At 37.2% G+C, this 24332-nt stretch overlaps 1 protein-coding gene across 8 annotated transcripts in view; it reads left to right on the forward strand.

The window, feature by feature from the left end:
* The window catches only part of MCTP1 (multiple C2 and transmembrane domain containing 1), a 235269-nt gene that overhangs the window by 93171 nt on the left and 117766 nt on the right, over window positions 1-24332 (forward strand). For all 8 annotated transcript variants that reach the window (XM_008634576.2, XM_017735425.1, XM_017735426.1 and 5 more), the window contains 2 exons: window positions 6136-6322; window positions 11261-11354. In XM_008634576.2, the coding sequence (XP_008632798.2) occupies window positions 6136-6322; window positions 11261-11354 (281 nt within the window). The remainder of the gene's footprint in view (window positions 1-6135; window positions 6323-11260; window positions 11355-24332) is intronic.

Below are 24332 nucleotides of genomic sequence, written 5' to 3' on the forward strand. Positions count from 1 at the left end.
AGATGCATTTCTTGATGTAAAATAACATTAAAATCTAAAAGTGCTACTGCCAGGTCTGTGTTTGAAATATCCTGTGATGTGCTGAGCCATCTCCATTTCTGATTGTTGTCAAAAGGAGACAGATGTAATACTACATCTCAAAATTTGGCCTTTAGGTATTCCATATCTTATTTATTCCTATCTCAGCACATCTTTACTCTACTAATGCAGAGGCACTTCTGTTCTGCTAGAAAGCCAAGAAAGCTTCAGTTTTTGCTCACAAATCTTCGGTAACTTTCTCTTACCAGATATTGTATTATTTGCAACACTTACTGACAGTTGTTATTGTCGTGTTCTGATGCGAAATTGGTAGTATTCCCCAACGTATGCTGAGATACAGAGTGCTGCACACAAGCTGGGCTGTTTACAAATCCTTCTTCTGACCCTATGTCTTCTCACATATGGCAGTCTACTTCTTGAAGAGTGGCAAAATAAGAGGAAGGGAGAAGGAAACATGGAATGGCCAGCTTAGACATGAGGAGAGTGACAGTGTGTAGAAAATGGTGAAGAGTGCAAATAGGGTTTTGTGACAATTTATGAAAGGCACAGATTGGAGCTGTGTGAAAGCTCTTGCAAAATTTCTTGGGCCAACTAGTGAGGAGAGAACTGTATAGGGAGACATAGTGTTTATAGCAATAGACTAATTTAGCAGATGAAAGCGTTAATTTTGCTGCAGAGAGATTGCACTGGTGACAGCACTAACAGTCTGTAATATGTGGTTGTGCCATGGGGACAACCTAGGAAATACCACATGAGAAACCAATTTTAAGTAATTTCTGCTTGTGCAATATCAAAAGTAAATCTCTAGTTTTATAGTGAAGAACTATGCTTAGGAAAAAGGTAACCTGTGATTTCAAAATCCATCAGCAGCATATTGTGGCATGGACTGTATTTCTTTTAGCAAGCAATAAACAGTAATTTTGTATTCAGGCATTGCTTGGTGTCTGGTGAAATTGTATTTCATGGAGCTCTCATATTTCTGTTACTATGACTGATTTACCCCAAACTGCAGGGCTCTTTCCTGCCTTCCATGTGTTGCTATGTAGCAACTGACAGCACTGTTCTTCAGGTCCTGCTGAGGTCTGCTCTCCCATCTTCCCCAGCTAAGCACCACTCTTGTCCTTAGTCAATGTCCTACTTAGCTGAGGTACAGTCTCCAACCCCTTTGGGAGCTTCCCTGGTTTTCAGTCTTAACACCTCTATCAACCACCTATCACAAGCGTCATGTGGAGTCCATAATTTAATTTATTTCTCATTATCTTTACAGTTAAAAATGTCACGCTCCAGTTCTTCCAAGAAATTCACATTACTGCAGTCAACATTCAGTGTTTCTGAGATGTGTCATTTTCTGCTAGTGCTTTGCAAAATTTTCCCTCTGCTTTTGTTTCTTGATTTTACTGGAACATTTTACTCTGCTCATAAAGGATATGGAGTCTCACAAATTGTAGCAGTTCATGCCTTGCTGCTTCTGATGTGTGTCCAGCTCAGTTCTAATTGTGGAATCACACAGTTTCCTCTCCTTGGCATCCTTTGGAGCAGCATAGACCTGGATCACAGTGGAGTTAAAAATCTGTGTTCCTGAACAAGTCATGATGGTAATTAAGTTGCCTGGTTTGTAGCCAAGTGGTGCTTTTCTGTCCCTATCACTTAGGATTCTGCCAGTTCCTCTTTTATGCTTTATTTTGTCATGTGAGAAAACGATCTCACTATCTGCTGTCTCTCACTTGCCTGGCCACCTGGCTTTTAAGAGGCCTTCTATGTCATGTCGCTACCTTTGTAATTCATTCATTAGCAAGAATATTTCACCAGGGTGCCAACACAGTCTTATATTCCAGGTTCTGTTAGAACTAAAGAGGGGAGGTGATTTTTACCTGTTAGACATGCTGATAATAAAATACTACATATAGTTCTGCCTTCCACACTTTAAAAAGGATGCAGGAGAATTTCACTGGATCAGAAAAGTTACAAAAAGTCATTTGAGGGCTGTAGGAGATATGTTCCTAGGAAATGTATAGGGAGCTGAAGGTGTTTAGCATATCAAAAGGAAGATCAAGAAGAGATATGATTATAGTGTATGAGTTCCTTCAGTAGAAGAAAACATGAAACACTAAAGGGTTTTTCAACTGGTAAGGAAAGGCATAAAAGAACCAAAGGCCAGATATATTCAAATTAAAAATAAATCTGAAATATATTTCTAAAATTTTTTGTGATTAACACACTGAACACAGTTTCAGACAAGTGGTAGATTCCCCTTGAACCTTCAAATCTTCCTCCATGGGAACTGTACCCTGTTTTTGAGCAATTTATCTGCGATAACTTTGGCACATGAGCTTGATGCACTTTTGTGGTTTTTCTCCCTTCTGATCTCTCAAGATGTGAAAATCCAGATACACATGGTGCCTGGTAGTGTTCATAAGTTGAACTGATAGGTGGGATACATGCCCCTATGCCTCTTTCCGAAGGGCCAGCCAGCCAGGGAAATTGTTCCAGTGCTTCTGCCCACCACTTGTAGTGCTGAAACCAGGATGCACTGAAGGGGCCATACAGCATGGAAGATACAGAAAAACTCAAACTGCCCTAAAAACTACTGTGTGATTTATAGTCATGCTTGGAAATGTCTGTGGAGTTAATGGCAATTTTTTGTCTGTAATTCTTCAGGCTGATCTCATTACAGGTGGAGGAAGTCTTTTCCTTTAGCAGCAGCATGTAAATAATAATTCCTTAAGAAACAGGATTGTCCAAAGTTACTATTGTCTCATGTTTTCAGTGTGACAGCTGCTGGTCATATGCAGCTTTCGGCCTTCTCAAAATGGCTGTCATTTTTCATGGTCCTCAGTTTGAGAAAATGGGACAAAAATTTCTCGCTCATTCTGCACCACTTTCTGGTAACATAGAAGTTCACCTTCATCCTCAAAAATTCTTTGTCCTCCATGGAGAGACAGCTGTAGGAAATAAATTTATTTTTAGAGAACATTTTAACTGATATAAAAGTAAGCATTGCTAAAGCTTTAAAGCTTGGAATATTTGTATATAATTTCAGTAAAACATAAAGGGACATTCATCAACTTGAGCTTTCCAAAGACATTTACATTTGGAAAACAGGTATTTTCCAAACAGGTACTTATTTTTTGAAGGTTTTTGTTAGCTTCAGTCCTTCTAAGGAAATGTAATATAAAAAGGAGTCCTGTGGTTTTCCTATTGGAGTCTGTCAAGGTTATTCTAGGATAGGGTTAGGGTTTAGGTATTAGCTTAATAAAACCAGACTTCCTTCACTTTTTTTGGTCCCATACAAAGATCTGGTGAGGACAGAGGATATCTAACAAAAAATTATTTCATTCTTTTTTTTCTTTTTTTTTTAGGATAATTTGGCATGAGATCAAACAAAGTTGGTTTTTTATCATGAAAAATATCAACTACTAATGGGAAAAGATTGCAATTTTTCTTACAGTGTCATTAGATTGGAACATCATACCATTTTACTGAAGCACATGTAGTAAATATGCGTCCCTTGTGCTGGATGCTCCTTGAGCCTCAGCACTTTCAGGTTAGGTGCACGTAGGCTGCATCTCCTGCAAGGCCAGGGCAGAGGACCTGGCACAGGGTGAGAAATCTGCTTTCACCTGACTGTGTGTGCATAGAGACACTCTTAAACCCAGACCTATAAAGCACAAAGGTGACAGTCCTTAATGGAATAACCCTATATTTTTATCAAATTATCTGAGGGCCCTCGAGAGGATAATTTTCCTTTAAAATGGTTAAGGTTTTTACTGTAAAAAATTTTCCACTTCACTTCCTACCCTTTGCATGATTTTAGGAAATAACAAGCTGGTGATGGCCTGTTCATGAAGATTTATCAAGCAGGTGATAGATATATATTTCTCAGGTAATCTGTTCTAGATCTGGTGCTATTAGGAATATTTCATTGCTGTAGGAAAGGTGCACAGGTAAAATCAAATTGTCAGTTGCTCCTTTTTGCCTAAATAAAAAACCATCATGGACTACTTATGTTGCTAAAGTGTTATAACTTCAAGAATTGAAGAAATCCAATCTTGTAGCCCTGATGTAGACCTCGTAATTTTACACTCATTGCTTTTTTCTGATGGATATATGTGTGGTAGCTTTTGTTGCCTGTTTTTGAGTGAGGGGTGGATTATTTCTGCATTACTGGAAAAATGGCTTTCTGATTCTTTTACTGACTTTAAGAGAGTTTGGACTGGTTCTTTAAATGATTATTGGTTGAAGACTCAGTATTGTTGCTGTCCTATTTTTGAGGGGTATCTGCTCTGAAAGAAACTATCAAAAAGTATTTAATACCAGTGGTATTTTAACCTACTACAGCTTTGAATGCCTGATTAGAATATTTGTTATTTTAAGGAGGGCTTCGTATTCTTCACTGCATCCTAAATAAAAATTTGACCATTTATGTACGTGTACAAAACTTGTATTGACTATCAGCTGCACTGATAGCAACAGCTTTATTTTTCCTTACTATTGCTAATTTAATTTCTCATTCCCTATCATCCAAAGAGTTCAAAATAGAAGAAAAGCATTAAGCTGAGAATGTTACATGACTTTGAATTTTTTTCATTGTAGGATAATTGAACCTTGTTACAATATGAGCTTTGCACTAGTTTAGGCAGCTGCACAACAGGCAGTAAATAAAAAAAAAAAAGACAGTTTTCTTGTAGTAAATGTGATCTGCCTGTGATAGCACAATGCTCATTTTATGAAGCTGCATTTATTCTCATAATTGGCTATTTCCTATCCTTAAATGGCTATTTTTTCATGTCTGCCACCTTTTTATCAGTTTATTGGCCCTACAGTGACCACATTAGCTTTGTCTTCAAAATCAATTGACATTTTATGAAAAGAGTTTGCTAGATATTTAGTTTAGTGAATTAGTGGCATGTAGTACATGTGCTTATCACATTGAATAATTGCTGTTCAAAGTAGAGTGTTCAGTGGCTAACCTATATATCAAATGTATTAATTTATTTTACTTCAGTATTATTAGTGGTTTTATTTAGAGCAAAAAGTTGGCAAAACTCATTTTGGGATGCTATAAGTATTCCAAATAGTGCTTTTTCACAAAAATTCTCATCCCAAGCTGGCATTGCATTTGACACAGACATTGAATTTCTGTACATGCTCAAATTGCAATCTAGGAATGTTGAACCTTGTGCATTATATAAATTGAAGTATTAAAACATCTAAACCATGCACAAACTAATCACCAACACTAAGATATTATTGTTTTATTTAACAGGTTATAGTCAGCTCTTTGGTAGCAGAGATCTTCTTCTTCCTTCTCTGCTTTGCCTTATATTTCTAAAGATGTTGCAAAGCTGTTTCTGCTGTCTGGCATGTATGGAATCATTCCTCATTAGTTCATGTACGGAACACCCAGAGTTACTCAGAAGGGGATCAAGCAGGGCAGACTGGCTTTAGCCACTCTGCACACACTCTGCACAGTTGTATGTAGTCCCTGCTCATTACAACCTGAGACATTTTATTATATAATAAAATGACTGTTGGGGATTGTGGCATCAGATTTTAGCCTGAGTGCCTGCATGAAGATTTGACCAACGCACAGTTTACTGCATGAGAGCTGAGCCTTTCAGGAGGGTGCATAAGTTGAGCTTTTCTATGCCCAGTCATCTTCATGCCATCGCAATTAAGTCCATGTAGAATTTTATTTTTTAAGAAAGGATTTTTACTGTTGTTAGGTGGAAAAGTGTTCACATGAAAACTTATGTTTTGTGTTTATACAAGAGGTGTAATTAGAAGTAAAATATGCATCTGAGCTGGATTTTTTAAACTTCTCTTTGCATTTGAGTAAGTATTAGCTAATCTTGTCTCTAGTATCATTAAATTCTTATTAATTTGATTTTTCACTTCAAAACTGTTTGTGTAGCTCTAAAAAGAAAGAAACAAGCAGCATCTGTTAAAGCTGAAGAGAAATTTAGAATTTTTTTTGGAAGCTGGGATGGAGTTTCTGCTTACTTGGGTATTTTGTCCATTTGCATGCAAGCAAGCCAATGTGCTCTTGTTCGATGTGAGTAAAATCACATGCTGATGGAGAATGTGTGTTTCTAGGTGCCAGGTTGACCTGTCGACCCTGAGTAAAGAACAAACCCACAAGCTGGAGATGCCGCTAGAGGAGGGAGAGGGATACCTGGTATTGCTGGTCACTCTCACAGCCTCAGCTGCAGTCACTATCTCTGACCTCTCCATCAACTCCCTAGAGGACCAGAAGGAGCGAGAGGAGATACTGAAGAGATATGTATGAAGTTCTCTTTCACCCTTTGTTAAAAAAATATTGGCCTTTATAAAAAATAATTATTATGAGGGGAAAATCTAAATGTATCTCTTCTATTCTAATCACACCTAGCCAATGACAATCATTTAAACTAGTTATTAATATACAAGTAGTTACAGCTGGTATAAATAACATAAGAAGGCTACAAATGCTCTTCATACAATAAGATATTTTTTACATGGTAATTCAACTGTTTGAAAAGATGTCACATAATGAAAGTAATTTTACTGCCTTGCAGATAAATTTTACCAAGCAGAAAGTAACTAAGGGATCATGCAGCAACTGTACAGTTTCTAGTGATTGTTTATGCCAAATAGTTTGAGGTGCTAATGGTTTTCAGCTTTTTTTGGATCATCTGTTAAAGGGCAAGAGAATCTATTTTTTATCTTCATATTAGAGGCTGAAGCACGTGAAAATAATTGTTTCAAACAATGTTTCCATTTTAAAATATTCTGAAGCAGATTATTTTAATATCCCAGTGTCCTCACATTACACAGAATCTTTGTAGTTTTATCAAAGCGACAGAGAGGGGAGCTCTTACTCCAGCGTTTGCTAATACCTAAATCACTAAGAGTGACTGTCTCACTGCACATGAAGAAAGAAAGAAAAAAATGCTATTTCCACTTGCAATTACAAAGCTTTTATTGTGCAATGCTGCCAGGTGTTTAGAAGGGCTTCTCTAGACACTCAGCCATTAACCAAGCTCTGACTATCAAAGAGGATGCTTAATTTATTTTTAAGATTTTAGAATATTCCTATTCCATGACGGACATCCTTTCAATAACTGAATTTAATAAAGATGTACCTTATCAGGCTGTGCAGATAACATGAAGTCCTAGTACTAATGCTGTACAATATTCTTCAAACAGATTAGCAGGATGTGTGCTTCAGCAAATTTATTCTGTCTATCTCCACTGAATCAGCTGTCTGCTAATGCTTGTACAACTCATACACCAATAGTGTTATCATAAACACAATTTAATAGAGGTGACTTAGTGAGGCTAAATATAATATTCCAAAATGAACTGAAGGCTAAGGTATTGTCCACCATCTCTGAAAAATAATTACAATTAAGAGAGTTATTGCACATTTTGGAATCTACCAAGACAGTCTGCGGTTGTCAAAATAGATGTCTCTAAATGGAATAATTTTTTGATGGATATGTTTTTGAGGTGCCATAGTTCTTGCTACCAACAGCAACAATAACATATTTCTGTGGCTTATTCTATGTGATGATATGGCAGACGAGTGATACTGATGGTTTTGATTATTTCAGTAGCAGTATAGAAACATGCTATGACTGTACTATTAATCATTTTTCCTAAATCCTCAATTTTTTTCCCCAGTGTAAAGCATAATTACGTGGCATAAGATTGATCTGGTTTATTCCTGTTTCTTGCATATACAAGGATATGTGTCTGTTCATATATTTACATTGCTGTCTGCATTTGAAAACATTTAAATTTTGGGAAGATATTCATATTGCAGAGGTATGACTTTCTCATGTGTTTCTGAAAATTGTGGCATTTACATACCTTTTTGATAAATTCTACGGTTTTTATTAAAATTACCAGCAGAAGAAAGAAATTACCAGGATTAACTTAATTCAAGTAGTTTATTTTCACTGATGTTGAATTTGACTTTGGTATTCATATCTCCACTTCAGAACTAATACAAAGACAACGTATGCAATTAGCAAGATGTAGAGTTCCCTGTTGAGTGGCAGTATTTTGGGGTTTCCGTTCTCTTAAAAAAATCTAGTTTCCATTTGAGAAATGTATTTTGCACCCTTTCTACAGCCAAAAACAGTTAATGAGCTGACCTTGCCATCAGATCAAATAGCCTTAGAAAATGACTCTATTACTGTCACTTAACCATTTGTAGCTGAACATCAGAGCCTTACAAATTAAACAGGCATTACTGTTTGAACCATTATTTTACCACAATTGTCTGAAAAGATTAATTCCTTTTGGGGTGAGGAGGGGGGCACATTAATGGGTACAGACCAAGAGAGATTGTATGACCTTTTCAGAACTGGTGTGCTGAACTCATGGTCCCCCTTGTCACAGTTTAAAAACCAGAGGAGCTAGTTTAGAGAAGTTGTTAGCATTCCATTTTTATTATGACATTTCACAGTCATCCGATTTAATGTCCCTTGACCAGATTGTCCACTGTGAGACGATGGGCTTGAAATGTTATTTAGAGCATTGATAAAAGGTGAGCAGTTCTAAGATGACAGCGAGTCATAAGGCTGGTGGTGTGACATTAATTTTCTCCATAACAGAGATGGAATAAGACGTCATGGTGACAAGCTGTCAATCAGTACTAGCCCCTCAGTGTATCTCAATGCCATAGGATGGGGTATTGCTTCTCCCATAATAGAGCCGAACTGAGATGCTCTTCCTGACAGCTGCTGCAGCCATACAGAAAATATATTATACAGCCTTTCATTAAAAAAATAAAGAAGACTCATCTCCAGAGCATTTCAATCTTTACCCATCTACTGAGGGCTGAAAAGATTCCCAGAAAATCACAGATTCCTCTGCTATGGAAATTCTAGGCTTCAGAAACTATGTGGGTTTTTGATACCTTGAACAATAATCATAAATAAGAAGGCAGAATATCACCTGATAAACTATTACTTAAAGTTATATATTTAAAGTAATGTGTTAAAGTAATTTGCTTCTCCCAGAGCCTCTGTCGTGGCATGGTATTCATTTTCATCAGTATCCCTAGTTAGTATGTGTAGTAAAAGAATCTAAGCCAGCTACTTTCTGGAAATAAAAGTTTGAAAATTCTGTGGGATTCTAACAAAGATGTCAAAGCGAAATACAGCACTGGCACCCTTTTGAAGAGTGACCTAACCAGGATGAAATTTGGAAAAAGGGGGACTGTATGGCATCAGAGGAAGTGGGTGCCTTTGCTTGTCTTGCTTTGTATTCGGTTTTTGCTTTGTTTTATTTCTACAGCTTGGTGTTTTGGTCATTGGGAAACTTGAGTAGAATGTGGAAACATATTTGTAAATCCTGTCATTTTCATCATGCATATTACAGCAGAACTATCTCTGTTCTGGTACCAGTTCTGATAAGAAGCTTCCAAACCCTGATCATCATTGCAATAAATGAAGGATGCCAAGACGCTTTTGAATTATATCAGTGCTATCTGTAACACCATCTCTGCTACTCTCAGTTTGTAAGCACATAAACAAGGGGTAGAGTGTGTGCTGATTGAAGCTGACCATCAGTATTTTGAAGTCATATTTATGATGACTATTTTATTAAAATTGGTAAAAATTATTTACTGCTATCCCATTATAACAGGATGCATGTATATAACATATGGGCTACTATACTTAATTGGATTTTTAGTTCAGTGTAGCAAGGTCAAATCTTCACTGTAAATAGTAAGTGGTCAGCTGGGGTTTGTGAAATTAATATCTGTGATTTAACTGTTAGAATTATCTTATTAATAGAAAGACAGGGATGCATATTGTATATGTAACATCTTAATAGATAGATTTTCTGTGCAAAAACATACTGTTGTTTTTCCAAGCTGACATTTAATATTTCATTTAAGCAGCATCTGGGGTTTTTAGATTCAGTGATGTAATTTATTCTCATTTCTCATAACAGTAAATTTTGCCGTTGTAATAAATTAGGAATTGTTGATTTGATGTTTTTCCTGATGTTTGCTTTTTGTAGAAGTCTGGACATTGTCATAGGCAGTGGAAAAAGTTTCACCACATTAAAATTTTAGAAAAGACTACAGGCATTAAATACATTAGTCCAGATTTTAAAATATTTTAAAATAAAGGTATAGGCTAGTATTGATGAACAGAATTTGCAAAATTAACCACAAATGAGACCACATATATGGGTTTGCAAATCTAATTTTAGTTTATTCTTTTGGAGTTCTAGGGGACTAGGTTATCTAAGAACTGAACAATAGAGCCAGGTTAGTTATTAATTGATTCCAGATTCAGAGTTGCATTCCATGTTCTGTCATTTAAAACTCAGCAAATTTTAAATAATATTAAAAGCTAGAGTTTTAGATTATAGCATGTCACATCTCATTAGTGCAATACTCCCAGTTTGTTCGTTTTAGTTACTTGAAAAAAGAGCAGCAATGGAACATGTTTTTTAATAAGCTTTCTAAATCTGTGTTGGATCAATAAATGCAAGTGTTAGTGTAGTGTAGTGTACTCTTTTTTCTTCCTCTTTTTAATACATGTAGACATTGAAGAAATTTATGCTGAAAAATATAATGATTTATGATAAGAGCTTTCTGCCATGGAATTGGCAACATATTTTAATTCTTTTTTTGTCCTTTCTGCATGTGATTATTATGAACATTACTAAGATTTTGTTATCCTCTTTTGATTGCTTTTGCTGATGTTATTCGCAAGCTTATATAGGCGTATATGGTTTATGCAAGCTTGCATATAATAGTCAACTACAAAAATCTAAATTGGCCCTAGGTCACTGCTCAAGACAATACTGGAGCCATCAAAGGGAAAATGTAATTATAGGTCTTGCAAAATAATTCAAGGAGAAGAGTTGTTTCATTTTTTGCATTAATTTTTTTAGTAACACTGCTGTAATTTCAAATTTTGAAGTACAGTTATTCCCATAGTACTGGGGGATTAATTCACTAATATTTGTCTTACATTTAATCACTCATATTGTAACTTTTCCTTTGTAATTTTCATTGATAAGTTAAAGCTGCAAAATACAGGAAGAAATGCAAACAACTGTACATTCTTCATTGAATAATGTTTAGAAGTCTGAGTATGTAGACAGAATTACAGTAACTTACATCTGGGCTAGGGAGGAGACTATTAATATTACTTTTGGTTAGTCTCTTTTGCAATCCAGAATTATTTTTCTTTTTATTATTTTTTAGAGTCCAATGATGATGTTCCATAACATCAGCGATGTGGGATTTCTTCAGGTGAAGGTCATCAGGGCAGAAGCATTGATGGCAGCTGATGTCACAGGCAAGGATTCATTTAGTTTCTGTGACACTTAATACCGTAGTGAGATTTGGTTTTTTTTAGAACTGGGAAAAAAATGCTTAAAACAGAAGTCTGTCTAAAGGTTATATTCTGTTTGTGCACTTTCACCTTTTGCTCATTAATGAAAAAATCTAAACACAAACAAACAAAACTTTTGTAAGCAAGGCAGCAAATAACTCTAATGCTAGCAGAGCCCTGTGTAGATTGTTTCTCATAAAGGTGAAATATACATTTTTCTCCATCAGACATCCTACAAAAATTATGTAGAAGAAATTTCTTTTTTTAGTGGATGAAACTATACAAATTTATCAACATTAAAGCTGAATTCCAAGGGACAAGGCAAATAAAGGGTTCCAGACTTTACTACTTTAAAGCTGTTCCCAAAAGAGCCCCTTGATATATGTAAGATATTTAGCAAGGCTGTTGTTGGTTTCAGACATTTCAACTGAATGCAGTTTGCTGTAGCTTCTGCTTATCTTTTTACGATAAGGGAAATAAGACTTTTAAAAAAATTTTCTATTTTACATTGTAAGTTGAATGGTTCATTTGACATATTGCTTTGCAAAATAAAGAAAAATATTTCAGCCATACTGACCGTATTTCTGCAGAAATGTCCAAGTTATCTGCTTTAAGTACAATCACCTTCATACCGCCCAAGTGGAATGGAGCAAAATGAGCTGCATCTGTGTCAGAAAATAGCCTTCTCTGCTTAAAACAATAAAAAAAACTTTTAGAAATGGGAAGAAAATAAAAGGAAGCTAGAATAAATGTTCTGTTACAGGAGAAGATATAGATATAGAGCAGCTTCTTCATTTTTTAATATTTTTTGATAATTAACATGACTACCAGTATTTTGGAAAAGGTAATAGTGCAAACATTTTATTGCTGAAACTGATCATCCAGTTTGTGGCACACAAAATAACAGATTCTATTTTTGGTGAGTTTGTAGAAATGCTTCTAAAGATCCCTTCATCTGGTTTGACCTTATAATCCAATGTTGTCTGAACAGAGAGAGAGATTAAGTTATTCAGGGGCAAATGGGATAATTCAGTCCCTGACCTTGTTCAGTCTTCGACTTTTCAAATCAACATGTTATTTGTGCTGGCTGAACAATTTTTTTGGAAATATATTTGATTCAATTAAAGATGTACAGAGCTACCAAAAATTTTCAGACATTGTGTTAAGGATGACAGACAGGAAGATGGGGAAGAGTGCTCAGTATCTTCCCTGTCCTGCATATTCTGTTTGTTAGTAAGAAAAAGCATTTATACAGCAGACGTATTTTGTAAGATGGCTGCACATTCCAGATGTCACAGAAATCTTGTATATTCTGGACAAAAATAACTGCCTATTTTGAAAAGAGGATGAAGTGGTTTTTTTATCTGCTGTAGTAGTTTAGCTATTTTTAGTAACTTGTAGTTATGTACAAGTTATTAATTTAAAATTAAACTTTATATAGTAATAGTGAGAAACAAAATAGGTATTTGGTGATTGTCAATAAACCATGTTTGCAAAAATTGTGTAAAACCTTGACCAACCTTTATTCAACTGAGTATTTAGTGTGGAGAGTGCTGTCGTCATTGGTGTTACTTGCACCACTAAGGGTTGCTTCTGTGAGTAAAAGGTAAGGAGTAGTTTGCTCATCTTCCTGTATTGTGTTTTCAGAGTTAATCTTTTGCCCCTGAGTCTGAAAAGTAGCTAGAACAACTCTATAGTACCTGTGTGTTTTGCTCTGTTCCCTGTCTGCTGAACATATCCCATTTCACTTCCAGGAATATTTTCATGTGAAGTAATAAATCAAAATTTATTAGTTTGAGCTGAGTAGATTTTTAAAATCCTTAGTATTCCATCATTAAACATAAGCACAGAGGGAAAAAGATTTCTGTAATTTTTAAGTAGTCATCAATCTTACTACCATTGCAAGGATTTTTTTTCCTTTCAAAATGTGAAATTTTTCCATTGTACCATACATTGAGCAGCATTGTAATACTGTATTAACTCTCTGTGAATAAAGAGCAATTGAGACTCCTGTTGAATGAATGACTAAAAAGCACAAATTACTTTTTAATGAAACCCTCAATTTTACTCCTTTCTTCCGAAAGCTCATAGCCTCACTCAGTGGAATGCTGCTGAAGTAGATCAGTTTAGTTAAGCCCCTAATAAATTGTTGATAGCCAAAGGCAGTTATTTTCCTCCAGTTTCAATAGTCTAATGTTGGACGGTGTGCTTCAAATCCTTAAGGTTAGTACAGATTTTTTTTTTTTTAAAACAGAGTGATTAAGGGTGGTGGTTTGGGTCTCAGCTTAGAACCCCCCTCACATGTTCATGCAAAGAATAATGTGCGAGGATGAGCTGAAATTTCACTTAAGTTGTAGGCAGGGGAGCAAGTAGACATTACCAGTTTTGAAATGTGGTGCTGCTGGAACAAGCCATAACTGGATATTAAAAATACCCCAGAAAAGAACAGTCAGACAGACTTCTTGCTCAACCCACTTGCCAGGAGGTCGAGGAGAGGAAGAATGACTGAGGGGTTGAGAGACTCCCCACTGGTGCTTGAAAGCTCACCTTGGTTTTTGGTAGAGCTGAAAAATAGGGTATCTTTCAGGACCAGGGCCTTTGGAAAAATTATTGGGTCTCTGAGGTTGTTTCCCCTAGAAAAACAATGTCATTCCATGGTCAATACAGAATTTTAGGGATTCTACCAATGCAACATTATGTTCTGTTGGAAATTGTGGTCACAGCAAATACACCTTTCTGGAAATTATGTATTTTTTAGCATAATTTTTGGAAACTGTAATCTAATGAATGGAAAGATATTGGGAATGAAGTTTACTTTTTCCTTCTCTATCTGAGAAGAAAGTTTCAACTGGATCTTCCATTGTGTTTTAGCTATTCAGTGCATGGCTGTTTTCTCCCTAAATCCTGAGCTACAAGAAGCTATTTTCCTGTTTCCATACATCTTTGCTTGCTTGTGGTATCTCTATCAGTCTTTCTCAAGGACTTGGCTGCTTGTAGAGCCCTGGCAAGATAGGTGCTGTGGCTGCAGTAACATCCTTTGATATGAAAAGATTTTTTGATCGTTCAGTAAAACCTAAAGTATAATGGATTCATCATGACAGTTGGCTTCTGACGTTTATGCATATGGCTTTCACCTAACCCATATGAATTATGGGTAGTAAAGCAATAAGCCTTTCAGGGTGATACAGTTTAGTGTTAGGCAATAGTCAGATACATATATTCCCTCTGCAGCGTAGTCAGGTATGGGTGGGTTGTAGTGGAAGGCTGCTGGCTTTTCAAGGCTGTGCCTGTATCTCCTTTACTGGGGCAGAAGCATTGCTCCTTTTCCTTGTGTCATGAAATAAAATTCAAAATCTCTGCCTTATCATTGATAAAAAGTAAGCAGGGTGGGAAAAGATGTGCCTCAGGTTTGATCGATCTCAGCAGAAGTGCTGGTTTTAAGGAATAATAGCAGCTCAGATTCATTAGCAGAGCAAAACTCAAGCTACATAAGATGGCCTGAGTAGAAAATAGCTTGTTTTGTAGTCTTTGGGCTTTAATTAAGATGTGTTCAATTCTAGCCCCCTGGCTCCCTTCTTCCCCTGCCCCCACCCTTCTTGCTGTGTCACAGACCAGCGATCAGACGCTTTCAGATGGTCCAGCCCATGACTTTGACCTTCTGCGAGGTCTTGTGTTCCCTGGGGAACCGTTCAGCTCATGAGGTCTGATTTCACACTTCCAGGATGCCTTGGCTCTCATAACAATGACAGGGAGACAAAGCCCTTTAGAGTGGGCCGCATGGGGACTTGTTTAAATTGGAAACTAGAGAGGAGTCAAGGAACAAGGTTACAGGCTACAGAATAGTGCTTTTAATAAAGAGCTCACAGCTCTGGTTCAGCTCAAAGAGGGCTACCTCTGTACAATTAATTGAGACATTTATCTGGAGCATCTTAGGCCTCCACTTTCTCACAGAATTATGTGATAAATATCAGCTAAGAGGCAAATGAAGTGTGCATGAAATGAATTTTTAACACTTTGATTACTGTGTCTTCAGTCTTCATTAGAAGTAAATTTATTTGTATTTCTGTCCTCATTATTAGTCATTTGTCTGTGTTTTTTCTGCGTAGTGTGATTTCAGAACCTTATATATCAGAGAGATTTTACTAAAGAGCTCGGTGATGTTTAGGTTTGTTTTCAAAAGCCTTTCAGGCTTTTTCTCCTCTAAAGAAGAGAAACTAAACATGGAAAATGAGTCAGATTTCCTTTTTTTTTTTTCTTTTTCAGTTTTATGTCTGGAAGTCAGCCTCTCTTCTAAGAAAATTCCATGTTAAGATTTTGATTACAGTGCTTGAAAGTAGGATGAAGAGACCAAGATAGCTAATTGTGCTGAATGTAAATGTCTTTTCTAAAATCTGTCCTGCTAAACTGTCCTAACATCACATGTGCAAAAATGGTCTCTGAAATGGTTCTTCAAATGCTAGGAAATGTCAGAGTGATGAACACAAACATTAAATTCACAAAGGTATGGAAGCCCATGCGTATAAAATTGAAGGAATAAATTCACAGGCCCTTTGGAAATACGGTTCCAAAAGTAATTTGCTCTGTCAATTAGTGCAAACAGATTTCAATATACACTTAAACTATCTCCACAAAATACAAAAATCTAGTAGATGGGCAGTATTCTATGGTAGATAAAATATTTCATCAAGTCCTATCATATAGGTCACCTGGAGACTTTGGTCCAATATCATGTACAGCAAAGCTACTGAATTTTAAGTACCAGTTCTAGCATAGTAATGGAAAAATCAGGATTTAAAAGATGTTTTTTAAAGATATTTTATTAAAGTATATTTTTTGTTAAACATAGCATTTATAATTATACATACAGTGAAAAGATGGCTTGGGATTAATTCTTTTTTCTGGAAATATTCCGTGGAAATGAGTTTAACTTCATTGTGGCTTTACACTGACTTGCCTTGTAAGATACCTCAAGCATTCATGGTATCAGTCTGTTGCAACATGTTTGCATCAGCACAGATAGAGTGGAATTATAATTCCCATTTTAAAGATGGAAAACTAAGAAAGGTTAACTGCCTCAGCTAAGGCCAACAGAGCAAGTCCTTGTCAAAGGTGGCATTTCACTTGGGTTCTGTACTTAATCCATTAGATAAGGCAGCTTCTCATGCTATTGAGCCATTCCTCCTCCTGGCCAAAGGTCAGACTGACTGCTCTGCTGCAAGCAGCTGGCTGGCAGGGAGCTTGGAACAACATTAGTGACATTAGTGTCTGCATGAGTGGCACTGCCCCCCACAGCCATGAACTGGCTGCCTTGTCTTCTAAAAAAATAACGGCCTTTTTAGCTGTGGGGACTTAGATCTGTAATGGATAGGCATGGCCAGAGGTAGGGGAGAATCATAATAGCCTATGAAATATTCAAACAATATTTTGGCTTTCATAGCCATGTTAATGTTGGCTGAACTTTGTGAAGTTATGGTTTGAGAACTTGACTTTTAAATGTAGAAATGGAATTGAAATTCCTTATCAAGTTTTTTAACTGTCCAAAGCATTTTTAGTTCAATTTGGTAATGTAATATCAATAATGCAACAATTATATAATACTTAGTTTAGAATAAGGCTAGTGATCTGATTAAAGTTGGTTCATGGTGTAGCTAATGCTGAAATTGACTTTTTATCAGTTTTTTTAACTTTATGAACTGTGAAATGGAAAAATTATGAAATTATTTGTTTCTCTGGAGTTTTTTTGAAGCATTGCATGTTTTCCATAGCCATGGTAGAAGTATCTCTGCAAGACTTATGGGTATCTAACCCAATGCTATCTGCTTCCCCTTGTGAGTTAATACATAAGAAGTGCAATAAGTTTTAGAGGACATGTAGATCTCCTATGTGCTCTCTTGCTTGCACACACTCTGAAATTACATCAATGGTGATTCCTATGAAGAGCCCATGGCAGCCTTAATTAAGAGAGTAAGCCTTTCTGCGGTGACTGATGGTCTTTATGATTTTTCATTTTCTTTTCTCCAGGATTCAGTGGAATTTCAGTGATTGACAGCAGAAAAGCATGATGTTTATTACTGTACACAAGTGTTTTCTTCCTTTCTAAAACAGAGAATTTTCCTACTGCATAAATATAGATGTTTCAATTTTTTTTTTTTACTAAAGTCTTCTGTTTTACAATATTAACTGGTTAACATGTAGATGACATGCAGTTTTCTGGAGAAAAATGCCTGTATTTAATAGAATTTTATAATGAAAAAAAATCACAGTTGAAATTCTACAAAACATGGCAAAAAAGATGGGCAAATTTAAGATTTGACAGCTTTTCATCAAAGAAGAGTCTGCTTTGTGTACAAGTGGAGCTAGGAAGTGAGTGCGAAAGTGCAATTATATTGAATTGTTTGAAAGAACTGCTATGTCTCAAAATTAATTTTTTCTGGAAAACAGTTTGCCAAGAATCAAAAATTGATGTTGGACAATTTGCACCTTGGGGACCATTGAAGGACAGGTCTATATAAATTGCCCAGAAATATAATTTATATCATATTGCAGTTTGATAGCTCTAACACTCAAATAAAGTTCATAATTAGACAAATAAAAGATCCTTGCATCTGAATTGGTCATGTGTCTCTACCATCTCTTGCGAAAAAGTAGTACTTTTGTAGTTGAATTTGAGATGACCCCCAATGGTTTGTTGTTCTACCTGCCCCCTACATTGGACAGTTCAGCTCACTTCCAGCCTGGAAGGTAGGCTGTGGTGGTGGGTGTGAGACCAGTCCACCAGCCCATGACCATCATTATACGAGGGTTCACAAGTCACCTGATAGGTTTGGTGCTTCTTTATGAATTTCAGCATAGAGTGCCAGATGAAAGTCCTGTGTTGTTTGAACTGATGGAAAGGGCCTTTCCCAGACTTTTCCACTAAAAAACACAGGCAATGTGGTGCTGTGGCTACCTGAGAAGAAAATCCAGAAGCTAAAATTGTGTGGAGATTAGGGCTTTGTTGTTTTGATTTTCTAACTATTTTGAGAAGCAGTTAAAGGTTGCTTTTATCAGTCACTATTTAGGTCTCTTTTCCATCATGAAAAAGTGCATCTTATATTTTCTTGCAGGAGAAAAATATTTAGGTGACCAGTCAAAACAGATAATGAATCTGAGCTTCCAACTAACTTTGATTTGTTTGTGAAGGACTTCCTGGGCTCTAAGGGACTTTGAGTTTTGAAGAAAACAACAAATAACACATCTCTTGTTCCTGGTTGCTATCTCTTTTTGGAAAGGCTCTTTTTTGGGCTGATTGCAGGTTATGGGTGTACAGTTCATCTAGGGACATGTGGTAGTTCTGAGAAATAAGATGACAAATAAAAGACTAAATTAAATTAATGTGTGCATGATGTGCAGTGTGAGGGACACAGTGCTGACTGAAGTAAAATACTTTTCTTAGATCTAAGTAAGGTAATCTCAATTTGTGCTCTGGTCTTGCAATGTCTAAAGACGTAGCATAGCACAAACAAGGGTATCTGTCAAACTAGATGCAACATGGGGCCTAAAATTCAAAAGCTTCAAAGATAAATATAAGACAGAATTCAAAGCTTCAAAAGATAAATAGTTCTTTAGGGTTTTTTTTCAGTGGTGGCATACATTACGGAGTAGAACTCCTAGAGTTCATTCTCAGATAGTCTAGTTCTGTAATGGGTAAAGGGGGAAAAGGGGTGAGGGATATCTGTCAAAAGAGAAGTTGCTTTTCCTTCCAATTATGCATATTATGTATATTATGTAAATTAGCAGTTTATTTCTATAATTTCAGGAGCCCTTAGGACTGTACAAGTAGACACCAAAAAGCAAGAGACCTTACTGCAACAGAATGCATAAACGAGATTTTTGTATTGAGGTTTTCTGCAAGTTTGATTTCAGTAAGTTGAAAGGTGTGTTTTGTCTTATTGCTACCTACTTTTATCATGAATTCCTGCAATCAGTGGTAGGGTGTGATAGCAGTTAGCCCCACTGTGGTCATGGGATACTCAAAATTTTCAGTGTTGGTGTTGGTGCTGCTGGGAGCATGCTTTTAATGTGTGCCTTAGGCAGGTGGTGGTCATCTTACTCTTGTACAGCACTGACCACATGCTTAGGATTGTATTCAGAAGTTTGTTGTGGATGTCTGCCTGATCAATAGCTAAATGTCTGTAAAGTCACTGGAACAGTAGCTGGAGGCCTACAAAAAGCACAGAACAGGGATTGCTAGTTGGAAGATCCTCAGTAGATACAGAGGGTTTGGTGGAATTTCTTGACATATGACAGGTTATATACACTTATATACAACAGTTGTGGTTTAGTCTATAGTGAAAGGCATTGTCATGACAATATAATATAACTGATATAACTGAGCATAGGCAGCACTAGTCTAATCAGATACTTTTAGAAAGGATAGAGGGAGAGCACATACTCTTCTGAATATGTGTGGTTCTTTTATATAAAAATGAGGAAAACCGTTTCTGTATCTCTTGTTTGAAATAACTAATCACATTAACTGACAAAAGTTGTCTGAAGTTGCCTGTTGTGTTGTGCTTAAGATACTGGTTTTGAATAATATAGTGATGTTGGATCTTTTGGGTCCTCCTAGAGACCAAGGAGACCTAAGGAAATTTTTTACTTTTTTAGTGCTCTCTTAAGGCTTTCATTGGGAATGATCCCATAATTTGGAATACTCTTGCAATGCAGCAGGTTGCCAAGGCTGTCAGTGAGAGTTAAGATTGCAGTTACTCTTTCTAATAATGACAACTTGAAAGATGATAGATAGATAGATAGATAGATAGATAGATAGATAGATAGATATGAGTTTCAAGTCTTCGTGCATTGCTCTGTCTTTGTCTTTCTGAATAATGTTCATTTATTTGTGTTAGTGTTTTAATAATGTTTGCACATACCTTATGTTGAGCCTGTCAGCCATGAGTGGTGCCTTTCAGATGCCCATCTTGGTTATGAGTGTTTTAGCATATGGAAGAAGTGCCCGTAGGCAATGGCGAAGGTGCATATGGGAACTTCATAACCTCTTTATATGATAAAACCAATATTCCTTAGCAGAGATGTTCAAAGCTGGGAGACTTTGTCAGCCATGGTGTTTGAATCTTCCATTGAACCATTTCATGATATTGCCTCTATTCAAATTTGTTCTTGTAGTATTTTCAAATGATTGGAGAAAGGAGGTATGAAATGTTGACTGTCAATGAGGGATTTTTTCATTTCTGAAAACCATTTGTCTTTGTTTTGATTGAGAAGCTCTGTAATTAATGTTACATATTATTGATTGATACCCATATAAATCTATGAGAAGAGTCATTGAAAAAGTGCATGCCAAGAGGCACAGAAAATAAATAAATGTAGTAAATACCCTCTCTTTATTTCTAAGCAATGGCCTGTATATGCTGCAATGTAATTTCCTGTGTCTGTATATGTTTCATAAGCTCAACTCACATTGCACCACCATCTGCAAATATGATTGATAATACTTCAAAAATTGAGATGCAGTAGTCCACCTGCTGTGTCAGTGCTGCCTTGTAATTTTAACTATCTTCTGGTTGCTTCTTTTTCAAATACTGAAAGCTAAAGAACTCCAGTAATATAAATAGTTTAGGTTTCCTACTACCATTTAGCCTCATGAAGTAGGAAAACCTTGAGATGTGTGGCACATCCATTTCTGCTGACTAATGAATTGAATCATTTTTCAGTGGGAAACATTCAGCAATATATGATTTTCTAGACAAGGTAAGCATTAATTAACTATGATTCACAATGTGTTTAAAACAATTATTCTTTATCATTAAAGTTAATAATATGCACATCAACCCTTGATGTAGTCAAAATCGATACTGCAGTTTGGGAGATGTGGTCCCTAGACAGCTTTATCTAAGTATTGATTTCAGTGTCATTTGTATAAGGTGTGAAACAAATTATGTGCTTCCCTAATATCATTAATGTAGCCCCACTAATGTAGCTACTGTAGTTACTCTATTTATGGTTTCTAATAATGGATGAAAAAATAATACACAATTATTGAAGACATTGTGAAATACAATTGTATAGTATGCTAGATTTAATTGTGGAAGGCCAATGCCAACATTCAATATATTTTGAAGAGTTTACTGCCCAAAAAAAAGTCTGGAGAGAAGAGCAAGCCATAAGGTACTATGCAACTCAATTGTTCATTTACATCAGACAAAGTTCCCCTGGGTCCAGGCAGCTGCAATTTGTTGTTCGGCCTTCTACTTACATGAAAATAATGTGTACACTTGTACTCTGCCAAAGGCAAAGGTTACTCCCTTCAGTTACTGGAGAAAATAAAAATATAAAAGCAGGATAGCATGTCTATGTCTTGGAGAGCATTTATAGCTCTTGCCATTACTGTCATAATTTGAAATATTAGTTAAATAATTTAGTCCACAATGTGATTTCTTCCCTTTATTGCCTCTTTATTGAAAGAGATCTTCCCACCATACCCCTCATGTTCTCGTTAGTGTTCTTTCCATCATAGCTGTTCCTTAGGTCTACCTCGCTACCCCTCCTTAACCTTCTAGGAAATTTCAGGATTGTCCTTAAACCCTGCAGATACCCATTCCATCACCCTTCCTTCCTACCACTTTGGAGAGCTCCCTTTTCAGACAGCCAAGCTGTTCTTAAGCATCAGATTCAGGTGTCTACTTTTCTTCTTATCCTTTTGTCCTAGTTTGGCCAAAGATGTGTGAGGGCAGAGCCTGGAGCCATGTGGGCCTGTCTAGACTGTTATTCTGTACCACTCAAATCATTGCTGGCAGGTGGAAGTCACGGAGTCTCACTTCCGAGATGAAGGGGTCATGACTTCTGGTGAAGGAGAACAGGGGCAGTGCAGAGGTTTGGCAGCCATTTTCTCCCTTTCTGGGGGAGTGTGTGGTGACTGGAATGGTGGGTTGGTGCTGGCCCTGACTGTAGGATTTGTCTGCCATTGTGGTTTTTTTCATTGTCTTGGTCTTGGGGAGAAAAAGTGCAGGTGTGGAAAGTTTGTGTGTCATTGTTTTTCATTGTCTCAGGCTTGTAGGAAAAAAACGTAGTGGAGGGAGTGGTGGGGTGGCACCGTCTGCGACTCAGTGAGCATTTTGCATGTAATCACCCTCTACACTGTTACTGTTTGCTTTCTATCTCATTGGTGTTTCCAGTAAGTTGTTATCTCAATCCATGATTTCTGTCTTTTGTTTCTGTCACCTGAGGGAGGGGTTGGCGGGGGAGAAAAGCTGTTGCCTGTGGTTTAATTTCCAGGTGGGCTTAAACCATGACAGCCTTTAATTGGCATCCAATGTGGGGCCTGAAGGTTTGAGATTACAATAAATCTGTACAGAATTGGTTGGAAACAATTTTTACCTAGGTATTTTGTATGAAGTATGGAGCCTCATGCTTCCAATATTGCTTGTCTTTTCATTTGTGTGTGGTACCTAACCCTGTGTATACTTCTGCATGTGCACTATGTGCCCATTACAGTGCTCTTTTTGAGAGCTGGGAGAGGAATCAGGATTTCTTTGTTGATGTACTGTGTGATGGCAGCTTATGGCATGATAATATCAAGGGCAATGAGGGTCACTTGTGATGTGTTTTCAGTGTTTTCTCCTGCCCTGGTCGTGGGTGCTACCTTTGGGAATTCATTAATAATCATACTAGGCCTAGGCCTGTGGGGGGGAGCAAGGGAGGATGATTTTCCCCAGAATTTCACCCTCTTCCCTCAGGCTTGTTACAGCAGCTTTTGAGAATTTTGACTTCCCTTTGGATGTTAAGGAAAGCATGATCTTGTTGCTAATTCTGCCAGGTCTCCTCAATGTGGTCTACACCGTGTTTAGATTTACAAAAGAGATTTCTATGAAGGTCATTCAGAGATTTGCCTGGAGGATGCATAGTCATGAGTACCATGGAATGTGAGAAAAAATGGGCCAGTTTTGCAGGAAATTCTCTGCTCCAATAGTTTGGAAGTCACCCCTCAACAGCTACAGCATCTTGTTAAAGTGGCAAGGAAAATGCTGTGACAGCTCCAGAGAGGAGCAACTTTTTCCAGTGTCTTGAGCCCTAGCTACAATTTTTCAGAACCTGCTCTTCACTAGACAGCACGCTCAGGGGGAGGAGGAGGAAAACAGACCAACAGGCACCACGGCCACTCAAACTGCAGCTGAACCAGAGGAACAACCTGTGCTGGTAGCAGCTGCCCCTGTACAAAAGAAGAAATCCAAGACCATATCAGTTCACATAGGGATGCAGAGGAAGCAGGACCTTCATCCTGGAACAAGAGGAAGAGGCAGGGCCAGAGATAATCACCAATCCATATCCCTGGCTGAGCTGTGATATATCTGAAGAGATTTCAGCCACCAGTTGGGTGAGCCCCTACTGACCTGCCTGGTCTGATGTTGAGATATTGAAGCCCATTATATGAAACTAAACTGTAGTGAAGCCAAGCACCTGGGATCCCTTCCCCAGGATGTGGGTGTTGACAAAGGCATTTGGAAGAGGACAGAAACACGCAGCCTTCGGAGGTGACTCCTTTCAACTGTGAGAGAAAGGTATTCTCTCAAGGATGATCTAGTAGTGCACCCAGGGAGATGGGACACCATGGAGAAAGGTATCCAGTACCTGAGAGAATTAGCTGTGCTGGAGGTAATCTATAGGGATTCAAATAACGAGCAGTCCCCTGTAGATCCAGATGAGGTCCAGTGTACACAATCCATGTGGCAGAAGTTTGTATGGAGCTCATCATCATCGTATGCCAACTCACTGGCATTGATGTCCATGAAAGGAGAACAAACAGTGCTTTAGGTGATTCCCTGGCTCCAGCAATCAGAAGATCATATTTTTCTTCCTCCTTTTCCTTCCTCTGTCCAAGACTGAAGACAGAATAAAAAAAATTTAGGAAACTAGAGAAAACATGTCCCACACCGCATCAGT

The sequence above is a fragment of the Corvus brachyrhynchos genome, unplaced genomic scaffold (assembly GCF_000691975.1).
Source record: "Corvus brachyrhynchos isolate BGI_N302 unplaced genomic scaffold, ASM69197v1 scaffold22, whole genome shotgun sequence".
Lineage (NCBI taxonomy): Eukaryota > Metazoa > Chordata > Aves > Passeriformes > Corvidae > Corvus > Corvus brachyrhynchos.